This window comes from Rhinolophus sinicus, linkage group LG09, assembly GCF_036562045.2.
Source record: "Rhinolophus sinicus isolate RSC01 linkage group LG09, ASM3656204v1, whole genome shotgun sequence".
NCBI classification, from domain to species: domain Eukaryota; kingdom Metazoa; phylum Chordata; class Mammalia; order Chiroptera; family Rhinolophidae; genus Rhinolophus; species Rhinolophus sinicus.
The window spans coordinates 80508055-80531029 of NC_133758.1; the positions used below are offsets into that span (position 1 = coordinate 80508055).

The 22975-nt window shown below is 37.2% G+C and overlaps 1 protein-coding gene across 1 annotated transcript; it reads right to left on the minus strand.

The window, feature by feature from the left end:
* Positions 1-289: 289 nt before the first annotated feature.
* On the minus strand, positions 290-22590 carry STEAP4 (STEAP4 metalloreductase). The gene is made up of 5 exons (XM_019716389.2): positions 22464-22590; positions 7106-7563; positions 5922-6449; positions 4483-4647; positions 290-3108 (listed from the first exon to the last, which is right to left on the minus strand). The coding sequence occupies exons 2-5, from the start codon at positions 7559-7561 to the stop codon at positions 2845-2847; spliced, it is 1413 nt and encodes a 470-aa protein (XP_019571948.2). The 5' UTR covers positions 7562-7563; positions 22464-22590; the 3' UTR covers positions 290-2844.
* Positions 22591-22975: the final 385 nt, after the last annotated feature.

The following is a 22975-nucleotide window of genomic DNA, read 5'->3' on the forward strand; positions in this document are numbered from 1 at the left end:
TAGTATACTCAAACCCATCAGTTGGGCTAGCTGATGTGTTCCCCTCTGTGAGGGCAATACTGAAACATGCGAGATATTGGAATGCATCTCCTCGTTGAGGTCAAGCCTATAGTGCAAGAAGCTGCAAATCCATTAGTGTGCTTTAAAACCCATGTATTGCCTTCTTTTCCTTATCCCTGAAGGGAGGTATTTTAATTCCAGATGCTGGAATTACTGTGGTTCAAAATCTTTCCGTCACTGTCTTTGTAATGCCGATGAGTCAAAACCGGAGTTAAACAAAACTAGAAAATATTTTTAAAATAATGTTTAATGAGTACATTCACAAAAATCATTTTTTTAACATGGGGAAACATACAAAAATAAAAGGTCTATGAACTTAACAAAAATTTTCCTAGAATACAGGAAATAAACCAACAGTGAAGACTTTAGTCTAACTCTTTTATGTAGAACAGTTTGTATCTGTTAAAAAGAATACAGTACAGTTCACTCAATGCACCAATTTCTTTCTCAAACTCATTCTTTTCACTTTAAGTAAACTGGGAAGAGTTGGCTGTATTAAGATAATCAAATTGGTTTGACGCTTTGGTGAGGAAAGAAAAAGGAAATTGGCTTCTCTGGTCAGCTGGTGGGGTTCAGAGTCTGCGTTTGAGGCCGAGGGTCAGGCCCGGCAATGCAGTGCTGTGTTCAAATCACCGGGGGGCGCTCTTTAACTTCTGGCCTTATAGATAGCTTTTAATTAACTACCCAGGTAGAGCATTTTTACTAGGTTATAAAAGTAGAGTCCATTTTACTCCAGGAAAGTTTTTGTACCGTGGTATTTTCTATTTTTAGTGATGAACTGTGACCCAGTAAAAACCTATTACTGTTTTACTATTACTCTTTTGCTTGGTGGATCAAGGATAAATTAATGGATTATATGTTCCGTGTATCTTCTCAATGAACACAAATTGAAATACAAAACAAAATCTATGCGGGTATCATGAAACCAACACCCTCATCCAATGCCGATGATATTGACAAGATCACTGTAGAAATAATTTGGCAATATATAGCAAATACTATTAAAAGTTCTTTAATTTTGTAGTCCTGATTCTTGGCAAGTATTCTGAGGAAATCATTTAAAATATGGGAAAAAGTTGTAAATGCTAAGACAGTCTCTGAAATGTTGTTTTACTAAAAAATGATTATAACCTACATGTTTAATTAGGGCAATGGTTAATAAATGTGCATTTGAAGTAATATTATGCAGCTACTGATTAAATAATATACCATGCAAGTAAGAGAACAAAGACACCAATATGTTACATGAAAAGGAAGGGTATAAAATTGAATATACAGTATAGATAGAACTATTTTCAAACAGTTTTATAAAAAAAACTATCCTGGATTATGGGTGGTGTTTTAATATACTTTAATCATTTTGCATAATGTCCTGTAGAATACATGATAATGAAAGCAAAGAGAGAGAGAGAGAGAGAGAGAGAGAGAGAGAGAGAGAGAGAGAGAAATGGTATTGATAGAGCAGGTAAAAAAATGTCAAACCCAAAGCCTTTTGGCTATTTCAGTATGTGGGAAGATCTTGCAGAAATCTCCTTTTAGCTCCATGTATGAGCCAGTAAGGCTAATCCTGCTGAATGTCGTCTTGGAAATGGGACTATTAGCACCGAAAAACAGAGAGAATCATCTTGCATTCCACCAAGAATTTGAGAAAGAACCAAGTCTCATATTACAACTACTGTTCACACCTCTCTGCTTAACGAACATGCTCCAGAATCATCTGGAGGACTTGTCTGCCCTAAGACTTGCCATAATTCTTTCTTATCTGTACGTCAGTCACTCTTACACTTTCATTATTCATTTAATTTCACTGCTTAAAATTATAATGAACTATGCTAAATTATAGAAGCTATTCTTTTATACTAGAAATTCATTTCACAGATGATTACTATTGAATAATATTTGGAATACATTATTTACAAAGCATACCACAATACCTAAATAAAAGTAAACCTAATCTGATGCAATTTTACAAAAACTTATTTAGCTTGCTGTCCAAAATTCTGGTTTCTTTGAACTTTTTGTGCAAGGGCCCTTATCAACTTTTCATTGCTTATTGTACATTGAGAAATTCCAAGTGGATATCCCTCAATTTTAACTCAGTCTTTCCTATACCTATTCCTTGTAGAGATGGGATCTTATGACAACTGGATAGATTTGCATATATCCCACCCATGCTTCCAATCAATTGTGATATTTTTGTGTTATAAAACAGTTCTCTACTGTACACCTTTGTATTGGTAAAAGAAAAATCAAAGAGCACATTTAACTACAGAATTCACTAGGGCAATATTTATAATCACATTCATGTCCAAAAAACAAAACAAAAAATTATCTTTTACTTAATTTGTCCCTCTTCTTCAGACTTACTTAATAAAACCCTTATTAGTGGCCACCATCTTACTATTTTTCTCTCTCACTCCATTCAGCTCTTGAACCAGAGAAGGAAGTTGCATGTGTTTCGCCTGGATTTTACAAGACATTACGTTATGCATGGTGCCCACAACAAGAAGTTTATAAGTGTCAAGCCACAAAGTTAATCTGACCTCAGCCGCCGCTGTCTCCGGGAAAAGGAGAAACAGGGACCTGCACTAATTCAACGCTAACCCGAAATAACATGGTGTTCTCTTCCAGCCTCTTCTCAAAGTCAGGCAACATTTCCTTCTCTGTTCAGAGACTTCAGACTGGGGTGGGAGAACAATGCTTTCTGAACTGTGCCTCTTATTCTTCTCTAAACGTACAATACAAAACTCCAGGTTCAGAGGTCAGGCTGAATTGAACTTTGCTTTAAATATCTGTTTTTCCATTTAGTGGTGATTTTGAGAATTTCGTATTCCTTTCCCAGCCCTGGCGGATCCGTGTGAGGGTCTTGTCTACACATGGCAGGATGAGGATGAACTTGATCACCAGCACAGTGCATGGAATGATAAGTGCTAACACATAGGCTGAAGGAAGACACCATCTGAGAATGCTAGGACTGAGGAATCTCTTTCCGCCGTATATCAGAGTATGGGCTGTGCAGAGGATCAGGGTCAAATAACCCAGTTTGGACTAGAAGCAAGAAACAAAAATATGGACATTAACACTATTTACATTTTAAACCAAGATACTCTAAGCCAATGAAGGATATTTGTCAACAATCACAAACCTTTGAAACCTATGATGTACAGAACACTCTGCTAAGTACTGAAGAAACCATTAACCCTCCTTCAGGATGATAAACATTTCATTTAAAAAAAAAGAAAGATTGTGCTTACAAATGACATGGTGATTTCATCTTAACCTAGTTGGAGCGGAAAGTTTCCCAGGAGTCAACTCTTTTGTGTGAGAATAAAGCACTTACCTTGCCTTCTTCCCCAATGGTAAAATTCTTTCCTTGATCACCTTTTCTGGAGGCCAGACATGAGTAAGACACAGTATGTCCTAGACATTAGTATACATTACTGACTAAAAGCAGATGTTTGCTAATTTCTATCATAATAAAGAGCAACAAGCAAACTTTACTTTTGTTTGCTTGCTTTGGCCTAAACACTCAATGTTTATTTCTGTTTTAATGTCTTATATAAAGATGTTAACATGAGAAAATGTTGACTGCTTTTGGTTGCTGGGACAAACTGTAAGACTTTTGAAATTCAAATAGTTTTATAAAATTCAAACCAAATTTCAGTTACTAATGGTCTATTCTGTTATAGTGGTTCACAGTGAACATACATCAGAACCATCCGGAGGGCTTGTTAAAACAAATTGCTGGGTCACGTGTCCAGAGTTTCTGATTCATTGTGTCTGGGTGGGGCCTGCAGATTTGTGTATCTAACAAGGTACCAGGTGATACTGATGCTGCTGGTGCAGGTACTACACTTTAAGGACCACTGGTCAATAAGAGTATTTACTGACCGCCTTTATTGAGGTGTCTGGTGGTTGATATGTGGGGAAAAAAAAATGTTTTCCTTCTTACAGAACAGCCCTGAGTCTGGTATGATGACAGTTTAGCATATCTTGCTTTCAGAGGTTTTAAACTTTAATATATGCCTTTACATATCAATATGTCCATATTCTAAGGTTGGTTTTCAGAACTAGAAATTTTGTCTTTTGGTTTTTCAGCTTGCACTTAGTACATCTCCAGACACAAAGTTTAACAGTTGTTGATGCTTTTCACTGTATATTCATAGCTGTGGCTGTGGGAGTAGTCAGGAATCTTAGCAAGGGATGCCCTCCTAGGAAGTCAAACCATTATGGAATCTGCCTTTTGGTACCAGAATTTAGCATGTACTAATTTGAACTTGTTTCAGTTGCTATTTTTATGAGATTGCTAGGGAACTGATGGAGCAAAATGAAAATGTATGCATGATAGGGAAGAAAAATGCAAATATTTGTAAAACCAGATTCATTTTGCAGTAAAAGTAGATTAAATCTTGACTTCCTTACCTGCACAAATCGGAACTCTCTCCAGTTGACCATGTTGCTAACTGATGGCAAGGAAGTGATCCCCAAGAGCACAAACAGGAAAAATCCAAGGATTCCTAAAGCCAGGTATGAATCATTGAGCCAGGCATAAGAGGTATTAAATGGATTTTCTGTCTTGGATGTTGCCTAAGAAAAATTATAAGCAACTTTTAAAAATGACATATTTTACGAACTTCCCAAATTTTAAAGGGACTGAAAATAGCTTTGCATGGTTTATTGCTCAAGGCAAATTATATGACATTTCTTAATACTCATTTGAAAATCATTGTAGAGAAAATACACTTAGAACTTATGTTATTGGTAGAAAAAATAATTGGTTCTGCTGGGATTTCATTATAATACTTGACTCCAGGAGTTGTACAGGGAGTTTTAACTGACCCTATAAATCCTAAAACAAAGTAAACATTTACTTAAACCTTGTTTACCATATGGTTTCTTGTTCCCCAAGTAAAACAATGTTCTCAAATGACTACATAAAGATTCTGTTTTTTTCTGCTATTATTTGCTGATAATTCACACATAGTATTCGGGTTCTTTCATGTTTATTATGTTGTAATATATCATCAGGTCTGTCACACCACAGATTTAGAGAAGTCAGGCTCCTGTAATGTGATTCTTGCCCAAGAACCTCCCATGTACCCGTTTGGGAAACAATGTAGAGAAATCCACAGACGCACCATCAATGAGTGACTAACAAATTTTGAGACTGAAGTAAGATTGATCAAAACAATTATTTTCAAACTAGGACTGATGTATAGCACTTCCTCTGGGACTGCTTTTTAGATTCCCTGAGTTGATTCTCTCTGAAGTTTCTGACTATGCAGAATATAGTATCTGACATTTGCTCAGAATTGTTTAGTTTTTGGTGACAACTTCCCACAAGTGAAACATTAATGTATTTATAAGCACTCTTTTGTGAATTTGTTTACATTCCTGTGAAATATGTTGAAACAGCCACCTTAGTTATAATAATGTTGGTTTTGACTTCCAAAAGCAAGTAGCATGCATAAAAATAGAAGCCTGCAAACACACTGGTTTACATTTATTGACTGTTCCCCAAAGGAACTGAAGTAGGTGTCATTAGTTTTCCTGAGACACCAATTCTGTCAGTTTGTCAGGATCCCGGTTACAGGAATGCAGATCTGGACCCAAGTGAACCTGGGAACCTAACTTTCATTCTCAACAGTTGTGTGGGTTCTCAACTGGATTCATTAAAAAATAAAACAAAGCAAAACAAAAAAACAACAAAAAACAAAGAAACAGACATGAGGTATCTAATGGTAGTTACTTTAAAAAACAAAGATGCTTAGAAGAGTGATTTTTTATAATTGTGACATGGAATATGATGTAGCAAGATTCCACTGTAATTTAAGGAATAAAACACAAGTGCATAGATTTACCTGGGAAGCGGTCCTGTTTTGCAACCTCCATCGTACATAATAACGAATAGGAATCACAAGTGTGTAGAGGACGTGAAGGAAGGCAAATCCCAGTGCTATCAAGCCAAGTTGCTTTCTGCAAAGCATCCAGTGGTCAAGCCAGTTTGGGAATCGGCGGAATTTCGTACCTCGGTACAGCTGCAGAATGGCAGCTATAACACCAGGGAGGTAGACCAAGGCAAGCAGTATGAGTGCTGTCACTGGAAAGACACGATTTGGAATGGAAATAGCCAGGCGAAACATGGTATCTTTCTTTTCATAAACATAAGGGTAGATTACTTCCCTTATAACACAGTAAAAAAAGAAGAAGACACACAAAGCAGCAGACAAATAGAAGGGGAACTTCCACATTGGAAATAGTTGCAAGGGGTAGTTTTCGATTTCATTGGCTGCCATGAGCGATCCTTGATCCAATGGAGTCAGTCCCAGAGTACGGACAATATCCACCACTCTCTGCTTGGCTTTGCTGTCATTTCCGCAGACAAACACCTGAGTTAAAGATAATTAATTTTGTATCCTTTCTTTAATAATTATTTGAAAGTTTATACAAGTACCACTCAGAACAAGGACATGTAGTAGTGAACCACTTTTCAAACTAGTATGTTGAATAAACATACTTAAGCAAGATGATGTTTTAAACTAGCACGTGTGTACTGGATAGTTAAGTACGAGGGTTTCAAGCTGAGACTGGTTTTAGGCACATCACACTGATATGAGTTGGTTCTCCACAGTGTGAATAGTTAAATCTTTCTTTTGAATTCGTGGGTGCTTCGTCACTTATGGAAAGTTTCTAATCTCAGTGAATGAATGGAACTGGTTACGTACAAGATAATGGGAGCGGAAAGGATATCCCTCAGCAATTTAGCTGTGTTATTTTTCTCTTACTTGCAAGATGCCTCCAGAGACAGACACCATCGGGTTCCATCAAACTAAACGCTGAGAGTGCAGACAGTGGGAAATAAATAACAACAACGGACTGTCCTAGTTGGTTAAACCCAAGGAAACTATTCATGGAACACATTAGCAGAATGAAATGTTCAGTGGGTGTTTCATTTTGGAATTATATTTTGGAATCTTTGAGGTAAGGGCACATAAAGCATTCACTTTTTAAAGATTGAGAGTGTAAATTCATCATTCTATCTTACCTGCCGACTTGCATCCAGAGCTCCTGACTGGAGAGACCAGGCTGAGATGGTGTTAAATGCTTTTACTACGTGGGCTCTTGGCACCAGCTGAGCAAGGTACTCTGCATTAGATTCTGGGTACTGATTGATTTTGAGGTTGTTGCTGACGTCGACCAATATTTTCTCACTGAGAATCTCAGTTAGTTCTGTCAGAAAGTCATAATGCTCCCGATGGATTGTCAGGATGATGATGTCAGATTTCTGAGCCGCTTCTGAATAGCTCAACACCTCTGCACCACTGGGCAGCAGACTGGACATCCGGGGGTTTCGACTTCCGAAAACAACAGAATAACCACACTGGAGCATTTTAAGTCCCAGTGACCTTCCAAAATCACCGGTTCCAAAAATACATATAGTCTCTTGCTTTTCCGAAAAATTCTTATAAAGAGGAAGTGCATCTGTAGAAGTTTTCTCCATCACTGAAAGATAACACAAATACCCAACAACATATGAATGCTTTGGACATGGCAAAATTAATGAGAATTATCTCCAGGAAATAGTGGTTGACTGATGTTGTTCAAAGCTTCTAATGAATTAGATGTATTCCTCACAAAATTTGGAAGGAGTAAAAATTGTCATACATATTCTTCTATGTGTTTCATTTAACAAAATTATTGGTGAAAACTTCTGTCAGATAAAGAGATATAGTAAAAAACCAATCCACTTACCGGTGGATGTTTTAAACTATGGACATGTTTTGCATTGATATTATATTTATCGAACACTTAGTCCCAAAAGTTCTCAGTCTGCCTGGCTATCCCCTCACTTCTTCTCTATTCTTTCACCCTAATATATTCTTCTTCTGTCTCTTATATTGTGTTGAACACTACAAGCAAAATACAGATTTGATCAAGTTGCCAGTGTCCTGTAATGAAATGGATGATGTCTTTATTGACATAGTCTCACTTAGATCATATTAATTACTGCAAAGATAGAGTGATTCTGGTTTCTATTTTGAGTATTTGGCAACCACATTCATTTATTCTAACCTTCCATAAGATTTTTTTTTTTTTTTTAATGCAGATATTGAATACACAGTACTTTTTGTTGTTGTCCTTCTTACTAGTGGTGTAACCTTGGGTAAGTGGGTAAGTGACTCAGACTCTTTGTGTCTCAGTGTCGTCATCTTTAACGTGAAAGACTGATAGTACCTGCTTTACAGACATTGTAAGGATCAAATTAATTAATGTATCTTAAAGCAATTCTTAAGACATAGTAAATGAGCTGTTAATAGTTTACTTACTAACCTATTAATTATCTAATTAATCAACCTATTAATTATCTAATTAAGTAATCTTTGTATAAATTCTGTAAATTAAGGGTTAATTATGCTTCTATAACTGCGTTTATTGGAAATACATAAAATTTATCTGAAACATCATTTAATAATTCTTAAGAAGCTTCTGCTTTCCCCACTTAGTTTTTTAATAAATAAAAGCATGAAATAGCTTTATCAAAACATAGATGTAAAAACAGCTCAAGTGTGAATTTCTCTCATTTGTAATCCTTTCACATTTTACTTGAATATTTCTCTCTTAAAATGCAGCTTGGCAATCCAATGTCACACACTTGGGCTGTTTTCCCAACCATTAAAATTTATTTTCACTCTGAAATCTTCAGAAGATACAAAACCACTAATGAGATATTAAAATATCACTGGCTGACATAGAACGAAATATAGTTATTCCATTGGGCAGCTAGTTTCTCCTCATCAAGTTATCGAAGTTCTAAGGTTGATAATTGTGTTGGCCACGTCTTGAACTTCACATCAAATCCTCCTGGTTCTATTTCCAGTCCTTGGGCAAGAACTGAGCTTTGCTCAGATTCCACTGCCTAACAGTGGCTCACTTTGGGGCCTCACATCTTGCATCTCTTGATTCTTGCTCTGGGGCTTTTCTGATACCTGTGTCTGCACAGCACTCAGACCAATGAGGGTTGGCTTCCCCTTTCATCTTCTGGCACACAGTTCTGACAAATTCCATAAGTTTCATGAAAAAGTCCCCGTAGATCAGAGCACCACCCATCTGTAGCAGTGGCCAGCTTCATGCCCTCTTGTCCCATCTTTCCCGCCTACTCTGGTTTATTCACTTTGCCCCTCACTCCTGCTCCCTGTAATTACTTCCCTAATAAACCATCTGCACACAGCCTTTGTCACAGCTCTGCTTGCAAATCAACCCAGGATAATACAATATTTTGATTATTTTTTTTCATGGAAAAAGGAAAATGATCAGACCTACGGTTACCAAAACTAGGATAACAAACTAACATGTAAAAATAAAAAGTTAGTAATTATTTGGAAGAATTGAATCTCAAACTCTTGGAAAATATCCTAAAAATAGGAGTACATAAAAATGAGATGTATGCATACTCTAAACCACAAAGGAGATCAAGTCGAGGGTGCATTTTACAGTAAGTACTACATAAAGAAGGAAGTTACACCCATTTCGTACTATTTGTAACTCAAAAAAAAAAAACCTGTCTGTAAACATGAATTTATGGAAGCAGTGAGATTTCTTGCTTAAAGACTTAAAAAAAGTTTTCTAATCCTATTTTCCTCCTAGATGTAGGATGAAAGAAATACAGCAAATAAGAAAGGTGGCAAACAGGAAGCAGAGTTATTAAGGGAAAGATGGGTTAAAATAGATAAGACATAACATAGTGGTCTCCTCTCTTTCCCTCAGTTCTTTATAAACCTCAGTTGCATAACAGGAAACACAACAAGAATAACAAGAATAACTCCTGATTTGGGAAATCTCCAGCACTGGTTTTGCCTCCTATAGAAGCAATTCCCAGAGAGGTGAGCCAAGACAGGTAAAGTGATCCCACAAGGGTGTTTGTAGAGATTAGAGATGGGCAACCAGTGACGCAGATGCAAAGATGACTGTGAAAGACATGGTAGCAGCCACCACTGAAATGCTTGTGTGTGTGTGTGTGTGTGTGTGTGTGTGTGTGTGTGTGTGAGAGAGAGAGAGAGAGAGAGAGAGAGAGAGAGAGAGAGAGAGAGAGAGAGATAAGAGGGCCCAGGTGTGGAGTCTTGCCCATCATCTCCGTCTGTCTGCAGATCCCACCCCAGGCCTTGGGCACCTGAGGCAGCCTTCTTCTGGGATGTTAAGGTAAGTCTACTGTGTGTGTGTTTTCCTTCTCTCACGTCCCAGAAGTCAGAGATCAGAGGCCTAGGCCACTTACAGCTTCAGTGGATTTTAGCATTATTAAAACTATGGACATGTCCAAACAGGATTACAAAATTTGCCTATTTTAAATGCTTATATGTAACAAATCAGTGCTATTAACAAAAACCAAGTCCTTTCACTTGAAATAATTATATATTTAGGGAAAGTTATAAAGCTAGTACAAGAGGTTTCTGTGCGTCCTTCACCATTTCCTGTGATGATGGAAAAAAATAAAACGGGAAAAGCATTGCTAGGAGAGTCACTTTATATAAAATAGAGTCAGGAGGGTATTAGAGAAGTGGGGCCTGCACACATCTTCTAGCCCAGTTCGCAGAGCTGCTACCATATTAAGTTGCTAAACCTGTTGCTAAACTTTGCTCAGCGGTGAGCTCAGCGCTGACTCATAAACATCCTGAAACAACAATTGCCCTGCAGACACATATGGACTTTTACCTCCTCCTTGTTATTTTCACCACCTTTGTTTGTATATGGGAACTAACCAAACTCTGTTACATGAGCCAGCAGTCCTTCATTTGCATGAAAGAATTACACTGTGGTTTTTACCCTTACAGATCTTTCTTTATTCTCTCTGGAGGCCAAGCTGGGTTGCTACCTAGTAAGTCTGTGTTTTAGGACTTAAATCCGTTAAGACCCCAAATAAACTTTTAACCTGTTTTACATCCTCATATCTCTATTGGTTAACACCTCCAATGGTTGGTTACATTTTACATAGCTATAGGACAATAGCAAAACTGGAAACTGCATTGGTATAAAGAGTGTGTAAAGTTCTGTGCCATTTTATCCCATATGTAAGTTCACGTGTCCACTAGTGCAGGCAGGCTACAGAACTATTCAGTCATACTTTACCCTGTCTCTGCCTCCCCTAGCCCCTGGCAACCATTCATCTGTTCTCTAACTCTATAATTTTGTCATTTTGAGAATGTTATATAAATAAAACCCCACAAAATGTAACCTTTGTATACTGACTTTTTTTTTCACTTAGCTAAGGCTCTTGAGATGGACCAAAGTTGGTGCAGGTATCAATAGTTCATTCTTGTGTATTGTCCAATAGTAATGCACGGTATGGCGTTCTTCATTTGCTTATTTGCTACCTATATGTCCTGTTTGGTAAAAAGTCTCTTTATGTCTTCTGCCATTTTCTAAAAGGATTGTTGGTCTTTTAACTGTTGAGTGTTTCTAATTCTTGTATGGTCTAGATATGAGTCTTTTGTAGATTTGTTTTTCAAATATTTTCTTCCAGTCTGTAGACTATTTTCATCTTCCTAACAGGGTCATTCACAGAGCAAGAATTTCTAGCTTTGAAGAAATTCAACACACACACACACACACACACACACACACACAGTGCCAAAAAAATGTATACACATTTTATGAAAGGAAAAAGCTATTAAAATTGTAATAATATGTACCAATAACAAAAGATAAATATAAGTCACATTTGACTTCTGCAATTACAAGAGGTGCTCAAAGTGGTTACCATCAGTGTCCAGACACTTCTGATTAAGGCGAACTACTACTTGAGCAACGCTGACCAAAGTGTCCACTTGTATACATTTTTTGGTACCCCCAGTACATATATATATATATATATATATATATATATATATATATATATATACATATTATGTATATGTAATATATATATTTATATATTTTTAATTTTTTTTATATATTAAAAAATATATATATATATATATTTTTTTTTTTTTTCTTTTTTTCTTTTTTTCCTTTTATGCATTGTGCTTTGATATCATGTCTAAGAATTCTTCACCAAGCCCCTAGGTCCTGAATATTTTCTCCTAAAAGTTTTATAGTTTTAGGAGGTTTAAAAGTTTTATACTTTACATATAAATCCATTATCCACTTGAATTAATTTTGGTATAAAGTGTGAGGTAGCCAAGGTTATTATCATAATTTTTTTTATTTTTTGGCCTATCAATATCTAATTACTTCCCTAACATTTGTTAAAAAAGATCATCCTTTTTTTATTGAATTGATTTTGCAACTTTGTCAAAAATCAGTTGTCTGCACATGTGTGGGTTTATTTCTGGGTTCTCTGTTCTGTTCCATTGATCTATGATTTAAATGTCCACTCTTGGCCTCTGACTCTAGTTATATAGTGAGTCTTAAAATCCAGTAGACTGATTCTTCCCACTTTATTATTATTATTATTATTTTTTTTTTTTATGGACTGTTTCAGATATTCTAATTCCTTTGCCTTTCAATATAAGTTTTAGGGCAATCTTGTTCATACATATATATCATATATGTAATTGTATATTTTAAATCAATGCTTTTTAACATATTCCAAAAATACAATGCAACCTATTTTCTTTGTTTAGGAGATACTCATAGGCTGTATTAAAATATTAATTCATACTAACGCATAATAGCAATGTGTAGATATCTGATAAATGGATGCCAAGTTAAAATTGTATGATGGACTTCTCTCCATCCTAGCAGTGTATTTCTGTGTATGCATAGACTACATTTGGAGAATATATCAAAATAAAATTTTGAAGTCCTTTGTGTATCAGCAGCCAGGGGCAGCCCCCCAGCCCTGGAATAGAACCTGTTCTCCACTCCTCTTAGAAAGACGAAGGTTCAACAACCCAACCATGCCCCTTCTAAAAGGTGTGCTCTTTCTTGCCTTGTTCTTGGAAAATGGGCCATTTGTTTTCCCCTAGCATTTTCACAGAATGAAGAGGAAAATATATAAATATTTATGTATATAACACCATTTGTAGAAGAGAAAGGAAAGACAATCTTCCCCTCTCTCTGGTGCAGCTATGCATGAAAGAAAAAAAATTAGCCTTGAATTAGCCATGAATTCCTCCTATATCTTTTATTCCGAGAAATCCACAGAAAGTACAAATCCAGGAAAATTCTTTTATGTAAAGATTCAAGCTTATTTTCATATATTATTAGAAGTTTTATTTGTTTTTAAGCACACTCAATTTTACATATTTGTACAAACTGAAAATGCAAAATAAAATTTCACTGAAAAAGGTTTGGAGGTAATCATAAAACAACTATAAAAACAAACTATCAACATCACAACACACAATTGTGAGTCATAGAAATAGTGTGCTTGGAGCCATAATGAAATCCTAAGTAGACAAAGAGAAACCCATCCATAGAGTTCGATTTGGAGGGGAATAGGAGGAGAGGGGATACAGCTGGTGGCATGGATGTATCTTCCTGGCTCTCTTTGTAGTCTTTTCATTCAATCCTCAGAGCATCTTAGAACCACTAAGGCTTATAGAATGCAAATACCTCTGCAAAGGATTACACTAGAAATCAATGGTTCTCATTCATCCCTGGTGCACATAAGAATCAGGGGAGAGCTTTTATAAATACTGATGATCAGACTGTTGGCGTGCCTGAATCAATTGGTCTAGGGCAGAGTCTGGACATTATTTTTTTTAAAGCTCCCCAGATGATTGTATTATAGAATCAAATTGCAAACCATTGCCTGTTAGTTTTCAGTTAATGGCCTGCTACAATGCTTCTCTTCCCTGGTCAGCTGAGCAGCTATTAAATGCTACGGTCCCATCTGCTGAGATCTGGATCAGTTGGTCTAAGGGAGAGCCCAGACATTAAAAAAAATAAACCAAACCGAACAATCAATTCTAAGGAGCACCAGCTCTGAGACCCACTGGAAATGGATAAACACAAGGGTATGTTTTTTCGGATAGGAATGGTGGGAGGAGAAAGACCGAAGGAGAACAGGGTGTGAATAAGGTTGTAGGGGGATGCAGAAACATTTCACCTGCTTTATAATTTTCCCTCTAACTAAGCACAGGCTGGGTCTGAGAGGCTAGAGTTCCTATTTTTACGAAAACCAGAGGCAAGCATGTTGTGCCAGCCCCACAAGGATGAGAGTCAAGGAAGCCAGACTCAAGACTTGGTGTCAGACTGCAGGTAAGCTTTGCTCTGTAACCCTCTCAAGGAAACCATGAAGAGTTGCCCTCCATGAGCCACAAAGTTATAGTTTGATCAAATCCACCCACAAATCTGATGGTGCTCTTTAATAGCCACTCTCACACAGTGCTCTACAATGTCTCGTGTATCCTTTGGATGAAACCTTGGTTAAAGACATTCTGTTTCTCTCTCCATTTGATTGTTCATACAAGATTTTGAATTCCTCTGACAGCATCTCCTCTGCGCAGCCTCTCACCCCCCCCCCGCCCGCCCGCCCCCTTACACACCTTGGTGTGGTAGCACACAAATGGAATGATCTGGCTTGGCAACTTCCAGGAAGTTAGAATACAAATAACAGTTCTAAACTCTGTAAGATGTGACAGGAGTCTTCATTTTAATTTGATGTCTGTAAACAGGACTTGTTTTATTTGTGTGTGTGTTTTTTTAGTCCTTTTGTTTTATTCCTTTTGAATTTCAACTGGAAAGATCTAGATGACAACGTATTTGTAATGAGCAATCAAAAAAAATTTTTTTTCATCATAAGGCTTAGGGGCAGGAGCGAGTTCTGCAACTATGCCAGCCTTCCTGTGATTCAAAGCACTTGTTTAATATATCCCAGGGACAATTGGGAGGCAGAAAATATTTTACAATATGTTTTAGAAACCTTACACTAACACGTGAACTCATCCAATTTACTCACTGAAATGTTTCTGTACTTAGTAAGAGCAAGGATTTTAGGGAAAGCAAACATGTTCATCTTTAAGTGTGTATTCTTTTACTGACAGGTATATATCACTGTAGCAAAACCAAAAGACTGACGGTTTAAAGAGACCACTAATTATAGTTTATAAAAAAATGTATTGTGCCTCTACATAATCAGTGGGTTTTTCTACTAATTATTATTTTTTTATTCCTTCCTTTTGTTTTCTTATTCCTTTTCAATTTCAACTGGAAAGCCCTAGATGACAATGTATTTGTAATTATTTTTTTCTTGTTTTGGACCATTCAATCTTTAGTCTATGTAAGTTATTTGAAAATATAACGGTATATTTCTTATTTTAGCCTTGTAGTTAGAAATAGCTCTGTTAGTAGTAGCCATACAGTGACAGAAATATATCATTTAAAGCTCTTAATCTAAATAAAGAAACCACTGAGGTCGGCTGTTGAAAAACTGATTATTTCAATTGTTTTGTGAGAAAATGTTATGTATCTCATAGAATTTTAATTTACTGATGATTAGTTTTATTGCTATCCATTAGAATGATACAAAAGGAAACAATAATCTTATCTTGTATAGGTTGATCAAGTCACAAGAGCATAACTAAATATAACCTTTACATTAATGCTCTGTGGGGATAGATGCTTCCATGAGAATTGCTAATAATCAGAATTAGCTATGGCATATACTGCAACAAAAATGATTCTGTTAGTAACATTTCATTACCACAGAATTAATTAGCAGGAGAGCAAGGTAATGGGGATCTATGGTATCTATTTTAATTGTACTTAAGGAAAGAATAACATTTATTATTATTTAAAAATTTTTTTACTGATTTTTAACTCAAATATGTTCCTATTTTTATGAAAACCAGAGGCAAGCATGTTGTGCCAGCCCCACAAGGATGAGAGTCAAGGAAGCCAGACTCAAGACTTGGTGTCAGACTGCAGGTAAGCTTTGCTCTGTAACTCTCTCAAGGAAACCATGAAGAGTTGCCCTCCATGAGCCACAAAGTTATAGTTTGATCAAATCCACCCACAAATCTGATGGTGCTCTTTAATAGCCACTCTCACACAGTGCTCTACAATGTCTCGTGTATCCTTTGGATGAAACCTTGGTTAAAGACATTCTGTTTCTCTCTCCATTTGATTGTTCATACAAGATTTTGAATTCTTCTGACAGCATCTCCTCTGCACAGCCCCTCCCCCCTCCTCCCCCCGCCCCCTTACATACCTTGGTGTGGTAACACACAAATGGAATGATCTGGCTTGGCAGCTTCCAGGAAGTTAGAATACAAATAACAGTTCTAAATTCTGTAAGATGTGACAGGAGTCTTCATTTTAATTTGATGTCTGTAAACAGGACTTGTTTTATTTTGTGCTATTATTTTTAAAGAATAGCATGCCAAGAACATGGCACATTGGATACATTTAAAACAGGCACATTGGATACAAAATAAGTTTAAATGGAGTCTATTTTCTATCAGTCAGACTGCTGTAAATATAACAGTAAGGGGTGTCATATAGGTGGGGTACTTACTACCATAAATGTATATTAAAATTAATGTCTGCTTTTGAAATTTTATTTTGAACAGTACCTTGAGTCACCTGGAGCATTCTTTTTTAAAAATTTTTTTTTTAAGTTAAAGTTGACATTCAATATTATTTTATATTAGTTTCAGGTGTACTGCATAGTGGTTAGACATTTATATAATCTATGAATTGATCCCCCCGATTAGACTAGTACCCACCATGTACTATACATAATTGTTGCAACATTATTGTCTATATTCTCTATGCTGTACTTTACATCCCTGTGACTATAATAATATTTCTTTTTAAGTTCTTTGCTGAAATTCTAGTTCAATTAAAAATCTTATTGTTTCACATTTTGATCTCAGCGGCATCAGTCAAGATAATGAAGATTGTTTTCTGATTCCCTGGCCAAGAATTTCATCAGGTAGGTTCATTATCCACTCACTGTCTAGGCTGGTTTAGTTCATGTGATGAAAGCCTGGGGCTCATGACAACAAGGTCAGGGATTCAGTCATGTCTAGGTTAATTTACCTTGACCTCCTTTTACATTCTAAATCCTGAACAACTTCTTACAAACCTGTGGTTCACCAAAGATTCAGTCCTCGGACCTGGATTGTCACCATCAGAAAAACAACTGTCTCTCACTGATTGAGTGGCATTTGGTTTGTAGAAACACATGAGCATTGCTTGTTGGATAATTTGCAGATTGCAACGACCCACTTAATATTTAGTATAAATTAGTAGGTTTTTCTTTTCTAGGACTACTGTAATGATTTAGTCATTTCAATTTTGAGTTAACTTTGTTTAAACTAATTTCCTCTGACATCATTTATCTTCACATTAAGACCACTAGAAATTATCTAGATGTTGGATAACTACCAAATCAGTTTGGGGGTAGAGCAGTTTCACTGTGGATCTGATCCCACTCCTCAAACCGTGCTGCTGAGGGAACTCCATTCTGCTTACAAGTATGTCCTTATCATTTTTAGAAATCTCCTGGAGGTGGTTCACACGTTCTTATGAATATAGTCTCCTTCATCTTATTTTGGGTACCATTTTTTGTCCATTTTTAATCTGGCTCTCAGAGGCAAGAGCTCCTCCCAATGGCCATATCGCCTCTAATGTTTGTCAAGATCAGCTCCAACTGTGGGACCTGATCTGGCCTTGCAGCTCCTCTGTTTTTTACCTCAGGAGAGAAAGTACTCTTCCCCCTTCTTGTGTTATACTCTGGTAAGTCTGAGGGCAGTGCTTGTTGATAAATTTTTTTTAAGCAAACAGCTCTTTTAATTACTAGGTTTTAAATCTCAGCTCATTTTAATGGTGTGGTTGAAGCCAGCTCGCTGGCTAAAAGTTTGAAATAAGCTATGAGGGGAGTTTTCACACTATGAAAATCAGCAGATGCTACAAATCAGGACAGCTTTTTTTCTTAGAGCTGTTTACCAGCATGCCACTGACTCTTTCTCTATTGCTCATCCTTTTTCCCCTGAGACTCTGGCATGTGACCGTGGAAATGGCAAAATAATTGGGCTGACAGGATGATACATTTTTCTAATTCTGACTCTTCACCTTAGGCCTAAATCTCTTTCCTTAGGGGCCTCCCTTCTCAGAAGACTCCTAGATTCTTAATGAAAACAGAATCCATGTGGATCCCTTTACCCCAGCAAATGTCCCAGACTCTTCCTCACTCCACACATGGAGTTAAGACAATTTGGGCCATAAATCTGTTACTGCTGCTAGACTCTTGATTCTCTCAGGGAGATAGATACAGGACCTCTTTGTGTATCCCCATCCCCAAACACAAATCTTCCAATTTTCCAGACATGCCTCAAGAAAAATAAAAAACAGAAAATAAACAATAAAAAACCCTGATATTATAATTTGGGATCTCAGTCTAGGATAGCCAATATTTTCATTATTAAGTGCAATGAATCACTTACCAACCTGCTAATTGCTTCCCCCCCTCCCCATTTCCCATACCACCCATGTCAGGGCAATTAAATAGGATGAAAAAAATCATTTCAGTACTTGGATACTGAAGTAGTTTAGTACTGGAGAATAACTAGAAACATAATAATTCTTTATAAGAATGATTTAATATAACTTAGTTCTTTTGACGTATTCAATAGGCTTTATATCTTATGTCTTCAGACATTAACGAAAGGCTAAAATGCTTTTACTTAAGTTAAACTAATTAAAACCTTTAGAAATTCAATATTCTAATTTTCATGACCTCAGTTAAGTATCTTACTTGCATTATGTCACTCTTTAAAATGAATTACTCTTTAAAATGAATTAGACTCCAAAGTATTATAGTTACGAATTTATTATGAAACTTACCCAGTATAGCATCACAATAGGTTTACTAAAATTAAGGTTAATGAGAAGAAACACCAAGGTGTTTCTCCTTTTCAAAAACAATTATCTTAATTTCCACTATTTACTTTATATGTACTGTACAATACAAAGCAATCTCATGCTTCTCCCCAAATGGCAGATTGTTGAAATCTGGACACTTGACTCTATGAACTAGTACAGTACGGCAGACATCCATGCTCATAACCTACTATGCCCATGATGGTCAGCATCTTCCAAAAATAAAAATTAGAATTACCAACAATATCTTGGTAGAATTTCATGTTTTGACGGATTTATTGAAGAGCCTCTCTGTGCTATGCAAGAGGCATAAAGTGATAAATGAGACTGGTCTGATCTTCAGGGGGCTCCAGGCTTGGGGAGGATGTAGACACATGATCAAACTGCTACAACACAGTGTGTGAGGACCTGAGCAGAGGAATGTGCAGAGTGGATCCCAGACCAGAGAAGGGGCACTAATCTGCCTGGGAAACAGGGCAAGAAAGTTTACCTAAGTCTGTGCAAAATTGCTTCAGCCACCAATTAACTGGCTCAAAGCTGTTTCCACACCCTGTAAAAAGATCAGGTGTAAATGAAAGATGCATAATCAGTGTCTGCTGTTAATTCCTCCTCCTATTCCCGTGCTCCTCAGTGTTAATGCAATCATGCGCAATGAAGACCTGATTGGAGCCCCGGCTCTGTTCTTAATGCCATTTTTCCCTTCAATATTCTTTAGAGCTAAGGCAAAAGAGACTATCGAGTTTGTGTCCTAGAGGAGGTATGCTATACAGTTACATTAAAACACCTCTTAGCTTTCTTTTTATTCAGAATGATAGTTCCTAATTTTTCAAAATTACCTTTTGCACACATTTCCTTACTTGTAAGATGAAAATTGAACTTTATTTCATCCTGACATTAGGATTGATCATGAAATCTACTTTTAAAATAAATATATTTCTCTCAAAACTTTTCAGAAATACGTGACTGTCCAAGTACAATATGGTAAGACCCCTTCACACATGAATACACTCTCCTAGAACATTGTGGAAAAGCATTTAGATTAGGATGTCAATGGCCTGTCTAGTTAATTAAAGTAGAAATACTTCTTTTAGTAGAATACTGCGTTTTTTTTCTGCTGCGATGTATTTCTGAAAGACGATCTTCAAACAGAGCAAACATTCTTTGTTCTTTTTTCCTTAATGATTTTGGAAGAATAGATTGTTCATATGTATAAGCCAAGTCTGTTTTCTTATCAAGCATTGTTTTAAGCGTTAATTACCCTTTAGTTATTTACCTATTTTATTCCTTCCAACACTGATGTCTTCTCAACAAAAAAACAAGTGTTGATTCAAATCATTTTGGAAATTACTGAAAAGAGGTTCAAAATTTCTTGACTAGGTCTAACACATCGTATGGTACTACTCGGGAAGTCTTCATAATTAATTAATGACCCATTCTCTTTGGATGTACAAAAAAGTAGACTCCAACAGGTGACTTCAGAGGTCTTGTCTTTGTAAATCTTATTTCTATTATCTCTGGCTTAACTACAACTTAAAAAAAAATCCCACCCAGAAAACCTTATTATCCCAGATTTTCACAGTAGGAATTATAGATAGATGTGGATGCAGAAACTTAACAAATAAGAGGACAATTCCTCCTAAGAGGACAATTCAGAGGAAATTAGCTACAAGGTAGCCTAGCAAGTCTTCAAGTTTGAAGGGTGATTGTATCTTTGTTTTGCCGGTAGCTTATTAGCCTTCTTAAAATTCTAAAAGGAAATGATTTCTAAACAGCAGTTGATAAAAGATACAAAGAGAACTAGATGGTGAGGATCATGAAATCCTGAATTGTGTTTCTGAGGGTGACTACGGCAAAGCCTACTTGGGAGACCTTAAAAGGAGTATCCATATCCTTTTAATAATGACATTAATAAAAGTGATGTAGAGGTCCCTCCAGAAACAAGGAAATCCAGAGTGACTGCTCAGGGTTTCTTCAATTTTGAAATTCTATGACAAAACATCTTTTTTTTTTTTTTTAACTATTCAGAACAAGGCTCAAGGCCCAGAGTTTTCAATTTATTAACAGGGTTATACAAATTTATTTGGTTACTTCTAACAATGGTTAGCAAGCTTAAGCAAGGCAGAATTCTGAAAATTGTTCTCAAGTTAGGGGTCAGGCCTTATACACGCCCATCCTCAAGTTTCTATGTGAACTTCAGCAGAACCATAAACATTGCCAAAAGGAGACAGTGCCATGACCCAATGTCTCTATGCACATGTACCATTTACTTTAAAACCTCGAAGCCTGATAAATAGGGAGTGCTTCATCCTGTTTTATGGGTTGGCGGTGTATGCCATGCAGGTAGAATACATATAGGTAGAATTTCATACTGTGCTAAATCACAGCATTCTGAAAAACTTGGGGCCTTGCAAAAGGCCATATCTCAAAAGAGTCACTGCTTCAAAATAAATCTGCCATTTTATAAAATTACACCTACTGTATCAGAAAAAAAATGTTCTTTCGTGTGAGTGACATTTATGAGACTGCCATTTATAGGGAATAGGACATTCTCACATAGCAAGGCTGAAGAATGGTTTTGAAAGCTGAAAGTACTCTGAATGATAAATGTGGTAGAAGTCTAAGATACTTATGTGGGAAGAGATTCTCTCTATAGCTGGGTAGTTTCCCTATAAAAATGAAACCTGTATTACTATGAAGAGAGTAATTGCTCAGTTATACTTATAGCATTAATAAGATTGTCAAACCCTCAAGCAACATTAGTCATGGATTTTCACCTTGTTAGAGTTGGACTTTGTAGATCGTCTGGTCCAATAGTCCTTTATTTTACACATGTGGAAACTGAGTCATTAAGCTTCTGGTTAGAACTAGGAAGATAATTCTCCAACCCCCATCTCCATTCTCCAACCAGTTCGCTTTCCGTCACACCAGTCATCTTTTAAAGAAAGTTCCTGAATTACCATCCAGAGAAAGAACTACATTCTTACAGCCTCTGAACAAACAGGGAACCAAGGTTTTATTTCCTCTTCACAATAAATTACATTTCAAATAACATTTCTCTGGAAAGGCAATCACGGAACTATAGGAGGAAACTTAAATCAAAATCAAGGAGGGAAGTGGTTGCAGATCTCAGGACAAATTTTAGCTCTTGGTCAAGAAGTGACCTCAGATCTGAGACTGTGGAAACTGCCCAAACCACATTCTTCCAGGCTCCCTTCTGATGGGCACTACACGATTGTTCTTATCCAGAAATAAGAGAGGAATCCAAATCCCTAAGTCTTATTCTTTCCTACTTCTCTGGACTTCTCTGCACCGTGGGGTAGAGATGACAGATAAAACGCCAGGAATCTAGACGCTTGCTGAATTCCTTCACTGATCCAGCGACACCGCTGGGTGGCTTTTCCTAGAGAGGGATGCAGGGGCGCACACTCGGGAGTTTGCAAGCACGTTCTTCCCAGTGCGAGAGGGCTTGGTGAGTGGGGTCCTGAAAGCAGGGGCTCCAGGTAGGCTGAAGCAGGTAAGGGGGGGGTGGTCCTGTGGCGAAAGGTACAAGGCTAATAATAGCCAGCAACGTGACCCACCTGCGGGAGGGGTGCTTCCAAGCGGCTGTGGTCTAGTGCAGCTGCAGCCGGGAGCGCAGCCACGAGCCTGGCTGGGACAGAACGACACAGCCTTGCTCCAGCTCAGCGCTGTGGCTCTCGCTCTCGCTGGCTTAAGAAGGCAGAGGGGGGAGGGAGGACCCACTAGATTTCGTAAGAGAAAGGGTGAAGAAAGAGTTTCCAGGAAGTGTTCAAGTAGGGAATCCCGGGCAGCTGGAAGGACCAGAACTTCCCGTTCTGCCACTGCAGCTTTCTTTCCTCCAGATGTTGCCCTCTGATCTTCCTGGCAGGGAGGTTTTTAGGGGTTTTCCCGAGTCCTTAGGATCTGTGCATTCCGGGCAGATTGCGGCTTGGAGAGGCTGAAAAGGACCTCTTTACTGAAGGAGCAAGAGGGCCCTCTTTGAGTAGCTGAGAAAACACCACTTGGTGGATGGCAGCTTCTAGGTATTTCTCTTGATGCCATCTTGTCTCAACGTAAAAGGTGACATCTTTCC